Raw genomic sequence first — 18,807 nt, forward strand, 5'->3', positions numbered from 1 at the left:
TGTCCTTGGTGAAGGTAAGTACTGTTGCAAAGTGACCAAAATCACTATTTAATTGAATTTATTATTCAAGTCACACACAGAATATTACATGACAGATTAGGAGGCCGGAGTAAACATTTCCTTAAACCGTGACAACACTACCACACATTTAGCGAAGCCAGCTTTGAGTTTTATCTAAAGTTGCTTCCAGTCAGTTGATTGTTCAGCTCTTCGTGCCAGAGCAGATGTCACATGAGTAGTTACATCGCTCAAGGTATGATGTATTTGGTTCATCATGCCTCACTGTCTCCCTGACATGCTCACTTGTTTCACAGAATCTGCCTCCATTATATTTAATCATAAGAAATGACAGATGTTGCAAATCACTGTCTCTTGAGATGTTTCACACTCCAGCTAATTTTACTGTCAGTTTTCTATATACCTGTTTCTGCAGAGCTGTATACATACACACTGAGGAGAGGGGGTCCTAATCAGGGACAGTGTCGGTACCTACAAAATTGATCAATATACAGATTCTTTGACCAACTTTCTACTTTATTCAACCTCTTTGTCTTTAATATAGACTAAATCACAAATATCATATTTATATTCAGACCTCCTTATGGTTAAATCCATTACATAGGTCATCTCTTACAGTTTTGTTTCTGTTTCCTTTGATTTCTAAATACATTGAGCATGAAGTTGCTAGAGTATTATCTTAAATTACATATGGCAGAGTTGTTAGGCAATACAACTGTGCTTGATCATAAAATGACATTACAGTATGCATGGATTAAGATTGGATTTGATGTCTTCTTTTGGATTAAATGATAGGATTTCTTTCCAAATCTTTTCCATTTTATTTGCGAGAAAAGCTTTTTCTGAGAAATAAAACTGCATAATAGATTAAGCAAAGAAAGGCAGGTTTAAATACTCCCGCAACATGAGGTATATTTTTGTTTTTTTACACAAAATGCAAATGTCTGTTTTATGTCATTCAGACTATAAACAAGTCAAGTTCAGAGTAGAACAAGATAACGTTGCATCCAGCTCACAAATGTAATTTACAACGTCATGATTTCCTAAGTAGGTTGAAAAGCTATGTAAAGTAAATATATAATAAAGATATTAATAAAAACAATAATTAACAGATGAATGTATATACTGAATAGGTAAATAAGAGCAGACATGAGAATTATAGCACATTTTCAATATTGCACAAAGAAATGTTACCTCTACGCCTTTTACCAAAAATATATGCATATTTCAATTATTCGATTTTTTTATAATAAAGGTCTAAACACCACGTTGGAGACTCATGGCTCACATACCGAAAGCCCTCTCACAAGATGATTTCCAGTAGTTTTGAATAAATTGTTCTATGCTTCTCATGTTTCCATAATAAACAGAGGCGTTGGACAGTAGGAAACCATCTGCAGTACCGATATAAAAAATAAAACTTAAAAAACCCTTCTTTGCACAAGGCCCTCTTAATGTAGTTTAGTTTAGGGATGTTGCCTTTCATTAACATCAAAATGGAGTTTGTTTTGTTTCACACAGTAAACACTGTCTAATTAATTGCATTACATAGAAGAATGCTTCTCAGTGTGACAGAATAACAAATATATCTTTCTGAATTAATTCCAGCCTCGGGGGCAGGCACCTCTCTGATGGAAAGCTCCCTGTGTCTGTGTTCACACTACCTGGCAGACAAAGAGGTTGTTAGTATTGATAGACTCAGTCACAGTTGGTCTGCCCCTGATTAGGATCATTAGGAGATGTTTTTTGTCTTCTCTTACTGTAGCAGTCCCATTATCTCACCAGGTCATCACTCCTTACCTTTTCAGGAGGGCACTAATAAAATCGCTATCTCTCCTATGGGTTTTTTTCCACTGTGGAAATGAGTTTGAAAGCAATTTGGACATGTCACCCCAGGAGAGACTTGATATTGATTTGCCATGAACTAACCATTGGGATCCAAAGGAGAAAGGGGGCAATCTATCTACAAATGAGAAAACTCACAGAGAAATCATATTTTTCTAAATAGCTGACCTACTTTCTGTCATGCAAGCCTCTGGTGTTTCACGCTCGATCCGCCCATTCTCAGGCTCTGTTTTAGGCTCCTGCCCAAATGTCTGCTTTCTGCAAATGTTTGCATATTGAAGAGTGTGCCTCGCCCTGCCAGCTGCTCCGTATTGAAATAAGATGACTTGAAGTGGACACATGCCATTCGTTTTGTCTTAAGTAATTGGATGTTTGTGTTTGTGTGAGCTGTCAGCATGTTCATTGACCTTTTAATGTGTCGTCTTCACTCTCATGAGAGAGAAAGAGTGTGCACGATGGAAAAATGAAGTGTTCTGATGAGTTCACCCTATCTGACCCCCATCTCCTCTATTTCATGCAGAACGACACATGGGGACAGCAGTACTCCTACGCACTTTTCAAAGCTATGAGCCACATGCTGTGTATCGGGTATGGCATGTACCCCCCGGTGGGCATGACAGACGTGTGGCTGACCATCCTCAGCATGATCGTGGGCGCAACCTGCTACGCCATGTTCGTGGGCCACGCCACCGCGCTAATCCAATCGCTGGACTCATCTCGGCGGCAGTACCAGGAGAAGGTGAGTCAAGATGGCTGTATTGTAGTAGTAAGGTTGGATGCTGGGTTTCGTCTTGTTGCTAAATGTGGCACTTCACCATAAAGTGTGCCAGTACTTTGGAAGGATGCTTAGACAAACTCACATCATTGAAATTCTAAACTGACTAAGCAGCAAAAGGGAGTATTAGCACATGGGGAAATGTCGTAAGGAAATAGATAAGAATCGAAATAAAATCTAGACTAAATAATCGAAATACAAATACTATATCTAATGAGATAGTTATACTATATAAAAGCCTTTTTTTTCTAACTGTACAATATAATATTGAGGAATTTTTTACCATCCTCATACATTACTGTATATGCCACTATATATTTTGTATACAGTGTATATGAAATTATATCTGTACAGGAGAATAGTGCCTGTCTAATTCCACAGATACTCCCTTCTCTCCAAGCAGGAACCAAGGTCAGGTTATAGATAAAGGGCCAACCAACAGTACATTGCAGTGTCTACGCTTAGGCACTTTCATATCTAACTGAGATGCCTAGACAGAAAGGCACCAACTCTACTTCGTATTTCAGTGGCAAGATGCAAGGACACAATGTGTTTTAAGAATGCATACTTTAGGCTTAACTATTGAATAGGATGCAAACACCGACATGTAACAAAGAGAGTAACAATAATTCTAGCCATTAATGGATGGACTGTTGGAATGGGTGACGCAAGCAGAGGGAGATATACACTGGGATGCTGTGGGAGACATCTTCAGACTTTGGGGTGACAATTGCTCATGTTTCTCTGTTAGCGTTGTTATATTGTTCCACCGTCTGGTCTCCTTGATGCATCAAGTCCATAATAAAACCTACTGCATTAGACATCAGCTGCTGCCTGAGTTCTCCTTCACCGGCTTCCAGAAAACTTCAAAAAAAGTAGCGATGATGTGCAATTGTGCAATTTCTCCAAATTCTTTTAATATATTATATGTGCAGCAGTCTTTCTTGGACTCTGGAACATCTGCTAAGTGACATAAATGGTAAGGCTGTGCATCTCCAAAATGTCAGCTTCTCACAAACTAAAAATAACAGCCTTGTTTCTTGTTTGTTTGGAAGACAAACAGCAAAGAGGGTACTATTACAAAAAATTGGGTCATAGTGAGCAAGGCGTCCTTCTTATCTTTGCCTGGATGTTTTTTTTGCAGTGTTATCATATATGCACACAGACAAGAGCTTCAGTTTCCTCAGTTCGGGGACAGAAAAGCCCTGATGCCTGGCCATGAAGCCCGTAACATGTGCCACAGTGCCATGGCCTCTGTGGGCCCAGTGTGGGCGATAATGAGCTGAGCTGCAAGGCTGCCACGTTGTCCAACTGTCTGCAGCGAGGAAGAGACGGGAGAGCACTGCCTCCGGGGAGAGGAGACAGAGGCTCGTGAGACCCCACCCGAATGAAAAAGGGAGAGCGGGAGCAAAGAGGGCAGAGAGAAAGGAGGAGGCAGACGAGCAGAGGGTAGAGATTAGCTGACGTAATGGCTGTGGGTTGCTACATCTTCAAGAGATGAAAAAGACCACTGGATAACTTAACACCTGACAGATCCAGTGGTGAGTAACTAAATCCCAAAAGTAAAACACGCAGGTGGGGATGTGACAAAAGCAAGTGATCTAGGTAGCCATTAAATGAAAGATGAGTGAAACGACTCTCAGCTTAAAGCTCTCGACTAGTCTGGCGAACAGCTGGCCTGTCTCAGCACCAGTCAGCCTGTGCGGCCAAAGCCATTTCCTGCTGTTTCCGGGATCACCCCCTGAGGCGCCTTGAGAATCCCCCAGCCAGCTAAACAGGCTCCCCTGTGCTCCCACAGCCTCCTGTGGTGCCTGCCTGCAGAAAGGTTATTACCGCACACTGCATTACATTTTTTAAATTGCGGATTCCCTCATTTATCTTTCCACATGCCTCAGTGATAAGATACTCTCTGGCTGCACTGTTAATGCGTGCTCATCCGGCTGTGGTAGACAGACAGTAATGTACTATATACCAACCATTTATTTATCAGTGTTAATTCTTTCAAAGTCGTAGACCTTTGTGTCATTGGCCTTTGCACAAGTCGTGTGACAACAAGATACCATAATCCGCATGCACGAAAAGAGGACAATCCATGGTTGAGTCTCTAGTGTTTTGAGGAAGACAGGTGATTGTTTTCAGAGGGGCATGACAGAGACAGCTGTTCCCGTCTGCAGGGACCCAGCCTCGATAAAAATCATCTCACTGAGACACCAGTGTCACTGCAGCCCGTGTCCAGCTCTGACAACTCAATCAGACAACTCATGTTTGAAATGTTTATTGCAGCAGCAGAACATAGTTACTTTGGCGTCGAGGCTCCAACAGAGTGGTGGAGGGCCTGAATCAATAGACAGCGATACTTGCCAAGGGGAGCAGAGGCATTGAAAAGCAAAGGGAGAGATGGGAAATCTTTGCAGCTTAATAGAACGCCAAATTGTGAGGGTGTATATGATGGAGGTTGTGGAGAGTGAGGCGTGTCACATGATTAGAGCATTCCAGCTCGAGTTAGCTCACATGTGTTACTCCATATATTTATACATTTATATAACACCTTTTAAAGAGCCCCAAACGTCCCTACAGGTGATAATTTTGTTTATCTCACGCACAAAAGATTATGAATTGCACACAGTAACTCCCACACAATTTTTTTTTTTTTTCCTTTTGGGAACAAGTTAATGTACAGCATGTGCAGCAAATGATTCTTGCAAGATTATTTGACATCCCAAGGTGAAAAAATAACCGTTGTCTGTATGCATCGGAAGTCATAAGATACATAGTAAATTAGTAAGATGATACAAAAAAAATCTGTATAATACACCTGTTCATTAGGCTGAGAGATATTATGCTGTCTCACTTAGTAATAAACCAGGTGAAGATGTGACAGGTGCCTCATTGCTAATATAACTTTTCTCCAAATACTATTAATAAAAAACTTAAACTCAACATAATAATAAAACAACATTATTGAGTTTGAGCTATGGTTTTCTTAAAATATGTTTTAAGCTTTTTTGATTTAATTAAATCTCGAACTATCTCATATAGTTTTTTTAGAGTATAAATATGTTTATGAGCACTGACTCATACAAACTACTCCGCCACAGTTTGTCACTGCCTTGGTTGGTTTCTAAACAACCTCAGAGTGTTTGGAGTGCTGAGTCAACATATGAACTGATGTTGCAGTTTACAGACTGTGAAATAGGAAACAATGTGACATTTGACTCATTATTAAAATGCTCAAAATGCCACCACCTTCTTTTCTGTTGCCCGTTGGCTCAGATAAATTATGCCTGTAGTTTTCAGTTTGGAGTTTTTGTATTCGGAAGCCAAATGCGCCTGTGTTGATATTCCAGAGATGCTAATCTGCATCATTAACATACAGCAGCAGTCTGCAAACTGGCATGAATGGTAATTTACTCTTCTGTTTAGCTCCACAAATCACTGATATGTGTTAAGACAATCTTGCTTATAACACAATATTTATCAAATTCAATTCTGGATGGAGTAGCGATGAAAATGAATAGTGACCAGCATGGAGCTGGATAATGCTGCAGTAGACCGGTTATTGTGTTAACGCTGTGTTCTATGTGACATTGGAGAGCGTGCTCATAGCTAAACACCTAATCCATGACAACTCAGGCCCTGTTCAGACTTGGTATTAACATCCGTCCTGAGAGATCACAAGAGGTCAGCGCTGTGTTCATCTGTTCACACCTGGCATTAAAATGTGTCCTGGATGTGTCTACTGTGAAGACACTAAACATCAGCTGAGAAACTCTGCCGCCACTAGCTTTCCGTCGGTGTAGTTGCAGCCCGTACCTACAACGTAGCTTAGACGTGGAAGCATGAATGTAGCTGTGATGCAGAAGCAAATGGGCTTTAGGATGGTTGAATGAATGAATTTGTGCAGCTATGAAAATAGATATGACCTATTTAAGAAAAGTATTGATCATTATGTGTTGGGCAGTGTTTATGGACCACCGGTTAGTTGGAGAAAGAAGTCAAAAAATCAGGTCAGTGTTGTGCCAAGCATCACCAACGCTACAATTATCTGCCCGACAAATGGCTGAGCATTCATCAACTGTAAATGAGCTGTAGAAAGTAGGATATGCAACCTTCATACACATGGCTGTGGGGCCAACACGTGAGGCCATCTGTCCAGCTGGCATAAAGAGGGGACATCCAGGTAATAGTTACATTTAAACATAAAACAAATCAGTGGAACCCCTCTGAAAGGGCTCTGATGAAGGAAACCAAGCTATGTAAAGATCTTAGAAGTGTACTGTCGGCACAGAGCAAAGGAGGAAAGAAAAAAAGGCTCTGCTCTCAAAGATGGTAAAATTATCATCAGAAAGCGCGGGTATAATCTTTTCTGAATAGAATTCTATTACAATGTGGCACCATGTGATAAATGCCTGGTCTGTCAGAAGCTAGCAAGCGGTCTTAAATACTCTCTTAAATGGGAATCAGGCAGCCCGCTTACTGTTACACAAAGTGGAGAGCCCAGCAATCACATTAAATACTCGACGTTGAAATATGGCCGCCTCTGAGATGAAAAATAGCTTTATTAGATTAATTTTCACTCGGCTAAAAATAAATATTACAGTCTTGATGTTTTTTCGCTCTGTGTAAACAGAGCAGGCTGATGCAGAATAATAATAATGCATGTGCACTTTCTGCCTGTTTGCAACTCAGTTTTGTTGCTGGTGAATCTGATTGCATAGCTTTATAGATTGCATTGCTTAGGTGGGGTCCATGTCAGATTGGAAACATGACTGGAATAGCAACTCCTCTACTCATGTGGTGCTAGTTACAGAGTGCTGTAATCCTATGATGTTGATACCCTGATATCCCAAAATGAAATGTTCATTTCATATTATAGTCCAAACATCAATTCACAACCCATTTACTCAATTTAGAACAGACGTCTGTTCTTGTTTTAAAACAGCCCTGTTTGAAGTGGGCTGTGTTAATACTGGTTGCAGCTTTCTTTCCGAAACTATACAAGTGGCCTACAGCGATCGAGCGGCAACAGGTAAAGACCAGCTGCACGACTCAGAACCCACAGAACCATGAAGCTGCAACACCACTGCAGCACAAAGAGCTGGTCACCTGTTTATTCGATGTTCAGTGAAGAGTGTGAGTACACAGAACCCCAAACTGGAGAATGAGTTGTCATTGGCGTTGTAGTGAAGGCTCTGCTGTTGGTGTGATTCACAACGTCAGTTACATTGGTTAGTCTCAGCTCCTGCTGTTACAGATCGATGGACTCCTGTTTTTTCTTTAAATCTTACATTATATTATATAGTAAATTAATATTGAACATGTCAGGTGTACAAATCACATCAAATTTGACACAATTTCTATGGACCCTTAACAATAGATAAGCCAAGTGTGAAGCCGATAAGAGAACCGGTTCTGGAGATATGCGATCCACATACACCCAGGGATATTTATTTAGATAGAAAAAGCTGTAAAACTATCCATTTAAAAATTTGAGACCATTTATTGTTTGGCATTTCATGCATGATACCTATAACTTAACTGTTCTGTACAGTGACTTTTTTGATACTGACATTCTTTTTGCACTCAATATCGATTTGTCAAATATAATTGAAGACTATTCTTTTCCTATATTATTTTTTAAATTTTGGTATGATAAACTGTGACCCGCTCTACAGGATCAGAGTGTCACTCCTGAAGGCTAACAGAAGGATATGCACTACTGTAGGATATGTTAGTGTGGTATAGACCTCTGAATAACTCTGTTAATCTGTTGGATTCTCTCATCCACACATTTTAAAACATTACCCAGTGAGCAGTTCTCTCTACAAGATGATCTAAAACATTGTGAGCTGGAATTGGTTAATCATTATTCAAATCCCCCCAGAGGACCCCAACCCCCACCTCCTCTCTTGGCTCAGGCATGTTAAGAACCATTATCACAGGAAGAGAATTACATTTACCCCAGATTGGGGCCACAAGATGGCTACGCCGCCTGCCACTCCAGCCTGCTGTACGCCAAAAGAAAACAAAAGAGATAATCTCATTCATTTGTAGTTGATGTGCGATCAATGTTGTCTCACATACTTTGTAGAAAACTCGCAGATCCTTTTGAGGAATTCTCATCTCATTTTTCTTTCTTTTTTTTAAAACAGTATGCTGTTAATATCATCCAAGGTGGGATAACCAAGGAGAGCTCTGTTGTTGTTCGTTGCCGGTGATGAAATCAGAGTTGCCCAGGAGGGACCTGCATATAAGCAGCATGTTGTGGCATGCCACTCGCTAATGGCTTTAGGAGGAAATGGCGATGGGGCTCTGCACCCCCTCTCCTTTGAATCTCCAATTAACACTTAGCAATTAAACACAGCTCTTTGGGGAATAGTTAATAAGTAGCCCAAGGCTGATTATATGAGGGTGAAGAGGCTCTAGAGACCTTTTGTTCCCCCACTTCAAACCTCCAATCAAGACCTGTGTAAATACAGTGAGTAGTCATCGGAGGGAGACTCCCTAAGAGGGACAGAGATGTATTAATGGTGCCTGCAACAATCAAGGCCTCACAAGCCCCTATGATATAAAAGAAGTAGGTCTCTTTCACAATAGCGACAACTTGGCAGCGCCTTGTGGGGGCTAAGTCATGATTTCCCCCTGTACTATCAACCAAAGGACACAGCTGTCAACAAGTTGAGTAGCTTAAGTCAGATTCTGCCTTACAGTAACAGCCGTTCTCATTAGTGGGGACCTGACTGATGGCATTAATGTAAACCCTGTTACGTTCCCTTTTCCTCTCTGTCTGCCACACAACTTTTACTGCTGACATAAGGCCTGTTGACGTGCCCCAGAGGGACTCTATACCGCTCTATGAATGCACCACCAAAACCAAATCCAAAGTGCAGCCAGGGTCAATGAATGTCTATTTAATGTATCATAAAAATGTGTTCTTCTTACAAAAGGAAATCCCCTTGCTTAAGCTAGGGTCAACCAGAATTACCAAGGACTGTACTGTTTATAAAGATGGATGACTCGTTTCCACCTCCTCCGTCTTTCCAGACATTAAGCCAAACAATCCCAGATATGAATGCTGTCATCTTGTGTATTTGAAGCCAGTCTGCACAGAAGGAATCAGGGCATAGAGCTGCTTATCTCGGTCTCTCGGATACACATGCTTGACCTATCGCTAGTCAGTCTCAGCTGTCAATCATGAAATTAACATACATCAGTGTGATAGGAGATACCTAAAATGACAGGAATCATCTTTGAGAAAGATGTATTTGACTTGTTCGTTTGCCTTTTAGTTTAATCCATCTCCCATCCACTAACAGTTTTAGGGGAGCTGTCATGTTGTCAATCTTTATATTCAGTCTATAATTGTGACAATTAACCTTTAAAACTCTCTTAATCTACCCATGGCCTAGTTATTGATAGCATCATAAAGAATACACCACTAAAATATTGATAATGATAGATACTATTTAAAGCATTGGCAGGAAAAGGTACAATGACAGCTAACGAAAAACTTTCTTTTCTTCCCTGTATGATTCCCATACATGACCATTGAAGTAACAGAATGTATACAAAAAGTGTAACGTTAATGTGTAAGTTTACAGTGTGTTAATGCCATTCTTTCCAACAATTATTGCCGGTAGGAAGTATGCAGTGATAACAAGACAGAGTCCACAGCCTTGATAGCAGAGACTGTAATTAGCTACAGCAGAGATTTGAGCTGAACGTCATGCTCACAATGGCGATGCTTAGATGCTGATTGGTTTACTATGTTCTCCATTTTAGTTTAGCTTGTACTCACACTATACCCTATACTATTCACACTAAAGTCAAATGTATTAGGACATTGTTCATTTCGCCGAGATCTGGTCATAAAAGAAAGTACAAGACAGTTTGAACCTCACAAAAAACAAATCTGGTGGAACGAGGTTAGGATCAATACAATTCACAGTGTGTGGAAAATTGATGCCTCTATCAAATCTCATGGCAGCTTCTCCAAAAGTTCAGACTGACTGACATTCTGATCCCTGGAGGAAAGCTAGCCACCTTGACTCCATTTCACACAGCAAAGGCAATTTCTAGGACTTGGCTATTGGCTGGTATAATTGTAACAAAACCACCTGTCTTAATGTAGCATTATACATACTTCAGAATATAAGGAGACGGCTGTCGCCAGTGTTCAAAATGTTCCTGTTTTATGGTTACAGTTTTGAGTTCAAATATTTTAGAGTTGAGTGAGCCTCATTATATAAGCCCTATCTTTTGACCATGCGGTGCAAAGTTCGGGAGAAGGAAACTGAGAACATTGGACAAAAATAAATATTTAGAAAGTATAATTAAGTGGCTGACATCTCTGCCAGGGAATGAATTATTCATCTATTATTTTGAAAAAAAATGTGCATCTGCTTAGAGAGCTGCATGAGAGAGAGGGGAATTGGGAGAGAAAAAAGCATGATAAAAGAGCAGGGGGACGGAGAAGAAAAAAATGGTATGAATGGGAAACACACCAGAGAATGGATACGTGAGCGAGGGATGAAAACTGAGAAGAGAGAGGAAGGATTTTTTTAATTTAATATCTATCGTGGACAACGCTAAAGAGTTCAGTGGGCTGAAAGCCAATGGGCTAACTTACATACACAAAATAGTAAAACTCTCCACTGTAATGTACTTAAAAGACACTAAGTTAATGTAAGGTTGTTAAGGTGCAGTTTAACCTTGAAAGGTCACCAGTTTGTGCATCAAGCTTTACAACACATGAAAAACTGAAATATCACAAACATTCATCATTTTATGCATCAAAATTGACTGCAAAGTAAAAACCAAGATTTAATCCAACACTTTCATTTCACATATACACTTTTATGAGTAAGTATGACATACTATTACTGCAACTTAAAGTAATGAAGTCGAGATTCAAGTATATAAAAGGAAAAAAAAAAAAAATGTATATGTTCCCTTACTCAATCTGAAAAAATTATATCAATACCCCTTATTTATTTAGTCTCATACTATGTTGTGGTTTGGGATGGGTTATATTATATCTATATGGTAGCTTTTATGATTAGGATACTTGATACTTGTTGTTCCAGTCTAGCAACAAGCTACGCAGCTAGTCTGGCTGTATCCAGCGTTAGCAAAAGCTTTTACTAACAACCTAACTTATGACTTCCTTCAGGGAATTTCTTTTTTTCAGCCCTGTCCATTTGTATGTTGGTTGGTTTCTTTGTTATATCAATACAGCTTAACAGATTTCCCTCAAAATTGGTGAAAGGATGCAGTATGAGTCAGGGAAAACTCCCTTGAATTTTTCAAAAGTCTTCAACAGTGAGATTTTTTCAGCAATTTAGTTCTCAGAGAATAATTCATTGACATGTTTAGCGGACTAATATTTGTGTGCAATTTTGTGTAGATCCAAATAAAAATCTGGATCCCCTGAATTTAAATGTGGTTTCATAAGGTTACGGTTGGGCCTTGGATGAGGTTCTAGTAAACAAATTATATCCTGTTGTGGAAAAACAACACTATTTTTTTGGCAAGGCACAGTCACTTCATGGAGTCTTGCTGGCACTTGGCGGTTGCCAGACTCAACTAATTGCCTGGCGAGTGCTCTGTTGCCGGAGCTTTAGAGCTGGTGGTTGGTATAATGTGTTAATGTTCTAACTCATGCTAAGCACCTTGTTAAATGGTTGCTCTTCCAAAAATAGTGAACCCAAGGAAAGACAGAAGATAGAATTGCATGGGTTTCCTTGGCTTCTTTTAAATCTTGAGCAGCCTCCCCCCCTGCATACTGACCCCCCTGGTTGTTAGAGAGCAGTGAGGGAGGCTGATGGTGGAATGATAACCTCCTTAATGATGACTGTGATTTGATTTAGCCGAGCAGAACAGGGTAGCAGGGATCTTCCTGGATGTGGCTTGATGGCGGCTGTGCCACAATACGATGATTTCCTGTAACAGTGGGTGTTATCAGCTCATCACAGCATCAGGAGAGCACCGTCTCAATCAGCCCCTCCTCTGAGACTCATCAGTAATTAGCAAAAATGAAATGCCTTCAATGAGAAACTGATCTACTCTAAGCAGTGCAGTTGTACTCATCACAATATAAAAGAAATTATCATGCGTTTGTTCCTTTGACAAATGCTCTTTCATTCTTGGAGAATCAAATAGTAACATGCTGTAAAGCTTAGGATAAATGGTTCTACTAGATGTTATGACAATATTACTTTCCTTTCTTTCATGATTCTTTAAAAAAAAAGAAAAAACATTCTGAGGGAGATGATAATTCCATGCCTTTGAAACAGAACCCCCTAGAATGTCTAATGCAGGAGACATAAAGACATTAGATAAGATGCAATATGTGGATTACACCTGTCATCTTCACTCTGGTATCACACACACAAACGCACCATTTTCACTTAAACACTGAAATGGACGTCCGCATAAGTTTTTCTGGAGTTTTCGTCTCTTGGAATAGAGGAGCAACAGCTGTTCTCTGTGGAAGGTTTTATTTCATCATCAGATCAGTAAATGCTCACTTTTATGCCAAGAGGATTGTGGGGGATAAAAACTGAAACTCTCACCCAAGTGTATATCTTAAAGCTGCTTTCCACATCTGAGTCATTTCTCAGTGTTGGACATACAGTATAATATAATCTAACCCTATCTGCTAAATTTGTTGTATTGCATGTATGTGCATGTGTTATTTATATTATATACTTTTGCAGTATAGCCCGTCCAATATAAATATAATAAATATTTTTTAGATTCTAACAATGCACTAAAAAACGTGATTACCAGAGGGGACATGACCAGACGTGATCTTAACCCTCACCTCTGGATATTTTATAGCACAGGATTTCAACTCTGGTATGTGTTTCTGTCCAGCTCCATACACATCCCATGATTCACAGGAAGTGTGACAGCCTTCCTGCTCTCACAGAAAACAGTGTGACAACGTATGAGGCAGCTCTCCTTATTTGACACGTTCATGTGAACACAGCGTGGATATTATATTTCTCGATTATATTATGCAAATATGAATGATTTCAGTAAACATTTTAAAGAAAATCTCAGAGTAATCCTGTATAGCACCTGAAGTGCATATTTTGTATCCTTTCCTGTATCCTGTTATATTTTTTCAATTTAAGTATTATTTGGTTTCATTTATGATGTCAAACCTTCTGTATGAAGACACACACACAGGTCGATACATGCATTCACACAGCTCTCACATTATAACATAATATTTTTTCCACTTACCGTCGCCTCAGAACAAACATGCTAGGAGCTGTGTGATTGATATGTTACAATAATAGACATATAGGAATGTAAATTATCTAAAGGTTTAATAACTGTCAACTCTTTTCATTCCCTGGTGTTGAAAAACAACAATCTTTCTTATTACATGTTATTTCGCAAGGAAACATACCAGCACACATATCCTGTCTGGTTCTTCCTTGAAATGACGTTCTGTCCACACTACATGTAGAGACAGTGTTGTATGTACATTTTTCACATAACAGAACTCTGTTTAAAAAAGTAAGTGAATACAATAGCTGAACTGACAACACACTGACGTCAGTTGCTCGCCCATCTACAAACCATTCATTGTCAAGTATAGATAGACATTGCCCACATAGGTGATGACGACAGGATGCAGGTTATTCAAAAGTCTTTGTTAAGTCTTTAAACCAAAAATCACAGATCAAATATAAACAATGTCATGAACCTTCAGACTTGCAGGTGTGGAGAGGTCTTCAGACATGCACCCATCTCCATTTCCTTGTGTGTTTGACCTCAGTGCCAGCTGTTCTCTGTGGCCGTGTATTTGTGCTACAGCGCCACGGCCTGTTAGTAACCTCAATACTGTGTGTCTCTGTGTCCCTCCAGTACAAACAGGTGGAGCAGTACATGTCCTTCCATAAACTACCGGCAGATATGAGGCAGAGAATCCACGACTACTACGAGCACCGTTACCAGGGCAAGATGTTCGACGAGGAGAGCATCCTGGGAGAGCTGAATGAGCCTCTCAGAGAGGTGGGATATGACTATTCTTGTCTTGAGTCTGTATCTGCTGTGCGCGTGGCCATGATGCATTCGAAAGCCTGCGTGCTTCCTGACATTCCCCTCAGTTCAGTTCACATTCACATAAACATTTTTTTTTCGTTTGAGGCCAAATCTAAACAAGAGTAAAACTGAGAGAAGCTTAAAAAAAAATGTATGATGTGCGATCCGTTTCCATGTTGTCACTCCATTATCTCTCTAGTCTGAAACTATGACAGTTCATTTGTAAAGCTCCAGCTCTTTTCTGCTGGTCTTACCAACAGCTTTTTTCATATTTTTTTTCTTGGCATGCTCACACAGGAAATCATCAACTTCAACTGTCGAAAGCTGGTGGCGTCAATGCCTCTATTTGCAAACGCCGACCCCAACTTTGTCACCTCCATGCTCACCAAACTGAAATTCGAGGTGTTCCAGCCCAGGGATTACATCATCAGGGAGGGCACCATCGGCAAGAAGATGTACTTTATCCAACACGGGGTTGTCGGTGTCCTCACCAAAGGCACTAAAGAGACCAAGCTGTCTGACGGCTGCTACTTCGGAGGTAAGACGAGCTAACTGCATCTGATACACAAACTCAAAGGACACACACATCTTCCTGTGTACCTTGCATCTGGTAAGGGGAATTCTGGTAGTTTTAGTACCTAGGCCCTATGTTTATAATGTGAGTGTGTGAAGGTGCTTTCAGATATATATTGAATTCTGGATAATCTCATGACATAATCTGGAGGGGTTGTATGTGATAACACAAATGTTCTCTGGGGAGTTTCTCGCGCAAGCCTCCAAATAAAAAACTGTGGAAAATGTCTGGCCCATGTGAGAAACCAGCAGGATATCCTCCTGAGGATTCACAGTGTGGGGGTGTTGATGACATTTCTTACACATAACAGACCCACAGTTATAAAGACTGGGCCAAGATTGAGAAATACTGGTAATACTGGTTCTTCTGTAATGATATGGCATGTAATTTTACTTTGTGAGGCAACAGCATCAGATGATTCTATTCTTGCTCTGATATCGTCATGAGCTTGAAGTTGTATGTTATGCAGAGCTCTGTCACTTCCCTTAAAATTCAGCTTCATGGTTTATGCAAGACCTTTCCCTTAATTCACATCGTGGTCTGTCTGGTGAATGTAGGACAAATTCAAATTAGGAGCATAGCATTTGCTGTAGTGAGAAAACAAGAAATGTGTGTTCAAATGTGTCGGAAAGCTGTGAAATTACATACTATAAGAATGTATAAGTCTAAACTAATTTAACTCATGCTACATTATTAATCAGGGTCAGAGAATTTGTCAACCGCAGAGCTTATGAAACATTTTGCAATACTGCATTCACCAAAATGAAATGAGTGTGTCCAGTATCCTTTTAGATGACACTGTGAAGTAAAGAGAAATGGTAGCAAAGCATTCAACAGCACATGACCTTCCTGAGAGTTTAATTATGCCTTGCCTGCTCAAGTCCTTCTCTTCCAGAGGGGTCAGAGGGGGGTTTCCACAGAAATAATGAAAAGATGGCAGCCAATCTATCTCCACACATGCTAAAAATAGTCAACATTTTTGACAACATGACCCCATCTCGCTCCAGGACCTCGTTCTCCAAAAATGTTCCCTCCAAGGTCCCATCTCAGCGAGGCAGTGCTCAAGATTCAATCAGAGTTTGGAGTGAGCTCATAGGCTTGATGTTCTGCCACTCAAATAGACTGGAGTGTGTCTTTAGGTGGCAAGGCCATCCAGGGCTGTCAATGAATTTGGTTATTTAATCAAATTATAATTAAAAAACACATTTAATTGTGAAAATGAATATTCAGTTGTGAAAAAGAACTGCCTAAGTTGTCTACCATTGCACAATGTCACATTGAAAGTAAAGTAACATTAACAACTTCCATGCGATAATGATTACAGAGAGTTCACAACCCAACATGTCTGCAGACAAAATGCCTCAACTACAGTTGGAGCAATTAAAAAAGCTCTGTTTGGCTAAACTTTGGATTTTGATCAGCAGCATACATTTTTCAACCTCGACATCCCTAAAATATATCCTCAATGAGCATGACCTGACGTCCATAGCTCCACACCAACAACCAATGTTGCCACTTAAATAAGCCCTGCTCATACTCATTAATTCAATGAGTCTATTTTGAAATTAATATGCTCAAAGTTAACGGTTTAAAGATTCTGAAACCGAAATCAAATCAGTGATAAAAATTTCTGGAAAACCAAACCCCAAACCCGCCCTGCAGGGGTGGGGTTGGAGTTTGTGGTGCAGCCTGTTGAACAGTCATTACTTTACTCATGTAACTACACTTGTCATTACCTTCAGCATGGAGGTTATGTTTTCACCCCTGTCCGTGAGCAGATGACCATGGAACTTGGTGGAAGGATTGGGTTAAGGTCAGGGATGTGAACCAATACAATTTTGGTCAGGGATGAACCAATACAATTTTGGTGGATCTTGATCAGGGGTGGATGCAGGATTTTGTTTTCACCTTCTTAACATTGCGCAATAGAGCATTTATCAACATTTTCCTTGACATTTATTTATTGTGATGAAAAAAATCTGCCGACCCCTGGAGATCCTTACATAAAGATACTAGAGTATATTCCTTTTATTCTCACGTGCACCATGTCTACTCAAGGATAGATTATTTTTTTATTGATAAAGTACTATTACCATCTGTACATGTTATTGAATACTCAGCGATAGTCATATCTGACCACTCCCCGATCTTACTAGATTTCAGATTTGATTCCCCCTCGGCAGGAACTCCACAATGGAGACTCAATGCATCGCTGTTGTCCAGTGATGCTTTTTGCTCTTCAATGGAAGAAGCTATTGAAAGATGGAAGAAGCTCTTCTGAGCGGTTAAAAAGCGTTTTAACCGCTCAGAAGAGGTTAGTTCATCGCTACTTTGGGAAAGCCTCAAAGCTACAATCAGAGGACAAATCATTTCTTATTCGTCTCATTCTAATAAGCTGCACAAAAAGAAGCAAACTAACCTAATGGATAAATAATCTGAATGTGATAGGCAATATGCAATAAATCCCACTCCAGAGCTGTACCAACGAAAAGTTAACCTCCAAACTCAGTTTGATCTCTCTTCGACGGGAAAGGCTGAATATACTATACTAAGATCTAAAGGCAGGTGGTATGAGTATGGCGACAAGGCTAGCCGGCTGCTGGCTCTCCAGCTCAAACATCAAGCAGCATCACGACACATCCCCCAAATCAACACTCAGTCAACTGGTCTTACAACATCTCCTCAGGAGATCAATGCAGCTTTTAAGTTATTTTATTCCAATCTATACACTTCTGAGCCCCCTCCAACAAACTTGAACATGAATAATTTTTTTGATAGCCTGGAAATACCTACTATAGATGCAGCAACACGGTTATCACTAAATCAGCCGATAACTGTAGAGGAAATACTTAGCAGCATTAGACAAATGAATAATTCTAAAACGCCAGGTCCTGACGGGCTGCCGTCTGAATTTTACAAAAAATTCTCCACTCAACTAGCCCCGTTATTACTAGATATGTTTAACCATTCCCTGTCTATAGGATCTTTACCGAAAACTTTAACAGAGGCGACTATTTCCGTTATTCTTAAGAAGGATAAGAACCCTGCTGAATGTAGTTCCTATCGACCAATATCACTTTTAAATGTGGACGTGAAAATACTAGCAAAAATGTTGGCGAAAAGATTGGAAACATGTCTCCCTTCAATAATCTCTGAGGACCAAACTGGCTTCATCAGAGCTCGTCAGTTATCCTCAAATGTTAGACGGCTATTAAATATTATTTCTTCCCCGTCCAACGAAATAAAGCCGGAAATAGTGCTCTCATTGGATGCGGAAAAAGCCTTTGACAGGGTGGAATGGGAGTACTTATTTAAGGAACTAGGAAAATTTGGATTCGGAGAAGACTTTATTGCATGGACACGCCTTCTTTATAAACTACCCCTTGCCCGTGTTAACACGAATAGACAGTATTCATCATATTTTCCTTTGTCCCGTGGTACCCGTCAAGGCTGCCCGCTGTCGCCGTTACTTTTTGCTCTTGCTATTGAGCCGCTAGCCATCCGGTTGAGATCTTCCGCACATCTGCAAGGTGTT

General features: G+C 40.1%; 1 protein-coding gene across 1 annotated transcript in view; it reads left to right on the plus strand.

Moving 5' to 3' along the window:
* The window catches only part of hcn4 (hyperpolarization activated cyclic nucleotide-gated potassium channel 4), a 73,314-nt gene that overhangs the window by 40,493 nt on the left and 14,014 nt on the right, over positions 1-18,807 (plus strand). Inside the window, exons 4-6 of the mRNA XM_062393750.1 lie at positions 2,384-2,602; positions 14,522-14,668; positions 14,996-15,236. Of these exons, the coding sequence (XP_062249734.1) occupies positions 2,384-2,602; positions 14,522-14,668; positions 14,996-15,236 (607 nt within the window). The remainder of the gene's footprint in view (positions 1-2,383; positions 2,603-14,521; positions 14,669-14,995; positions 15,237-18,807) is intronic.

The sequence above is a fragment of the Platichthys flesus genome, chromosome 1 (genome assembly GCF_949316205.1).
Source record: "Platichthys flesus chromosome 1, fPlaFle2.1, whole genome shotgun sequence".
NCBI lineage: Eukaryota > Metazoa > Chordata > Actinopteri > Pleuronectiformes > Pleuronectidae > Platichthys > Platichthys flesus.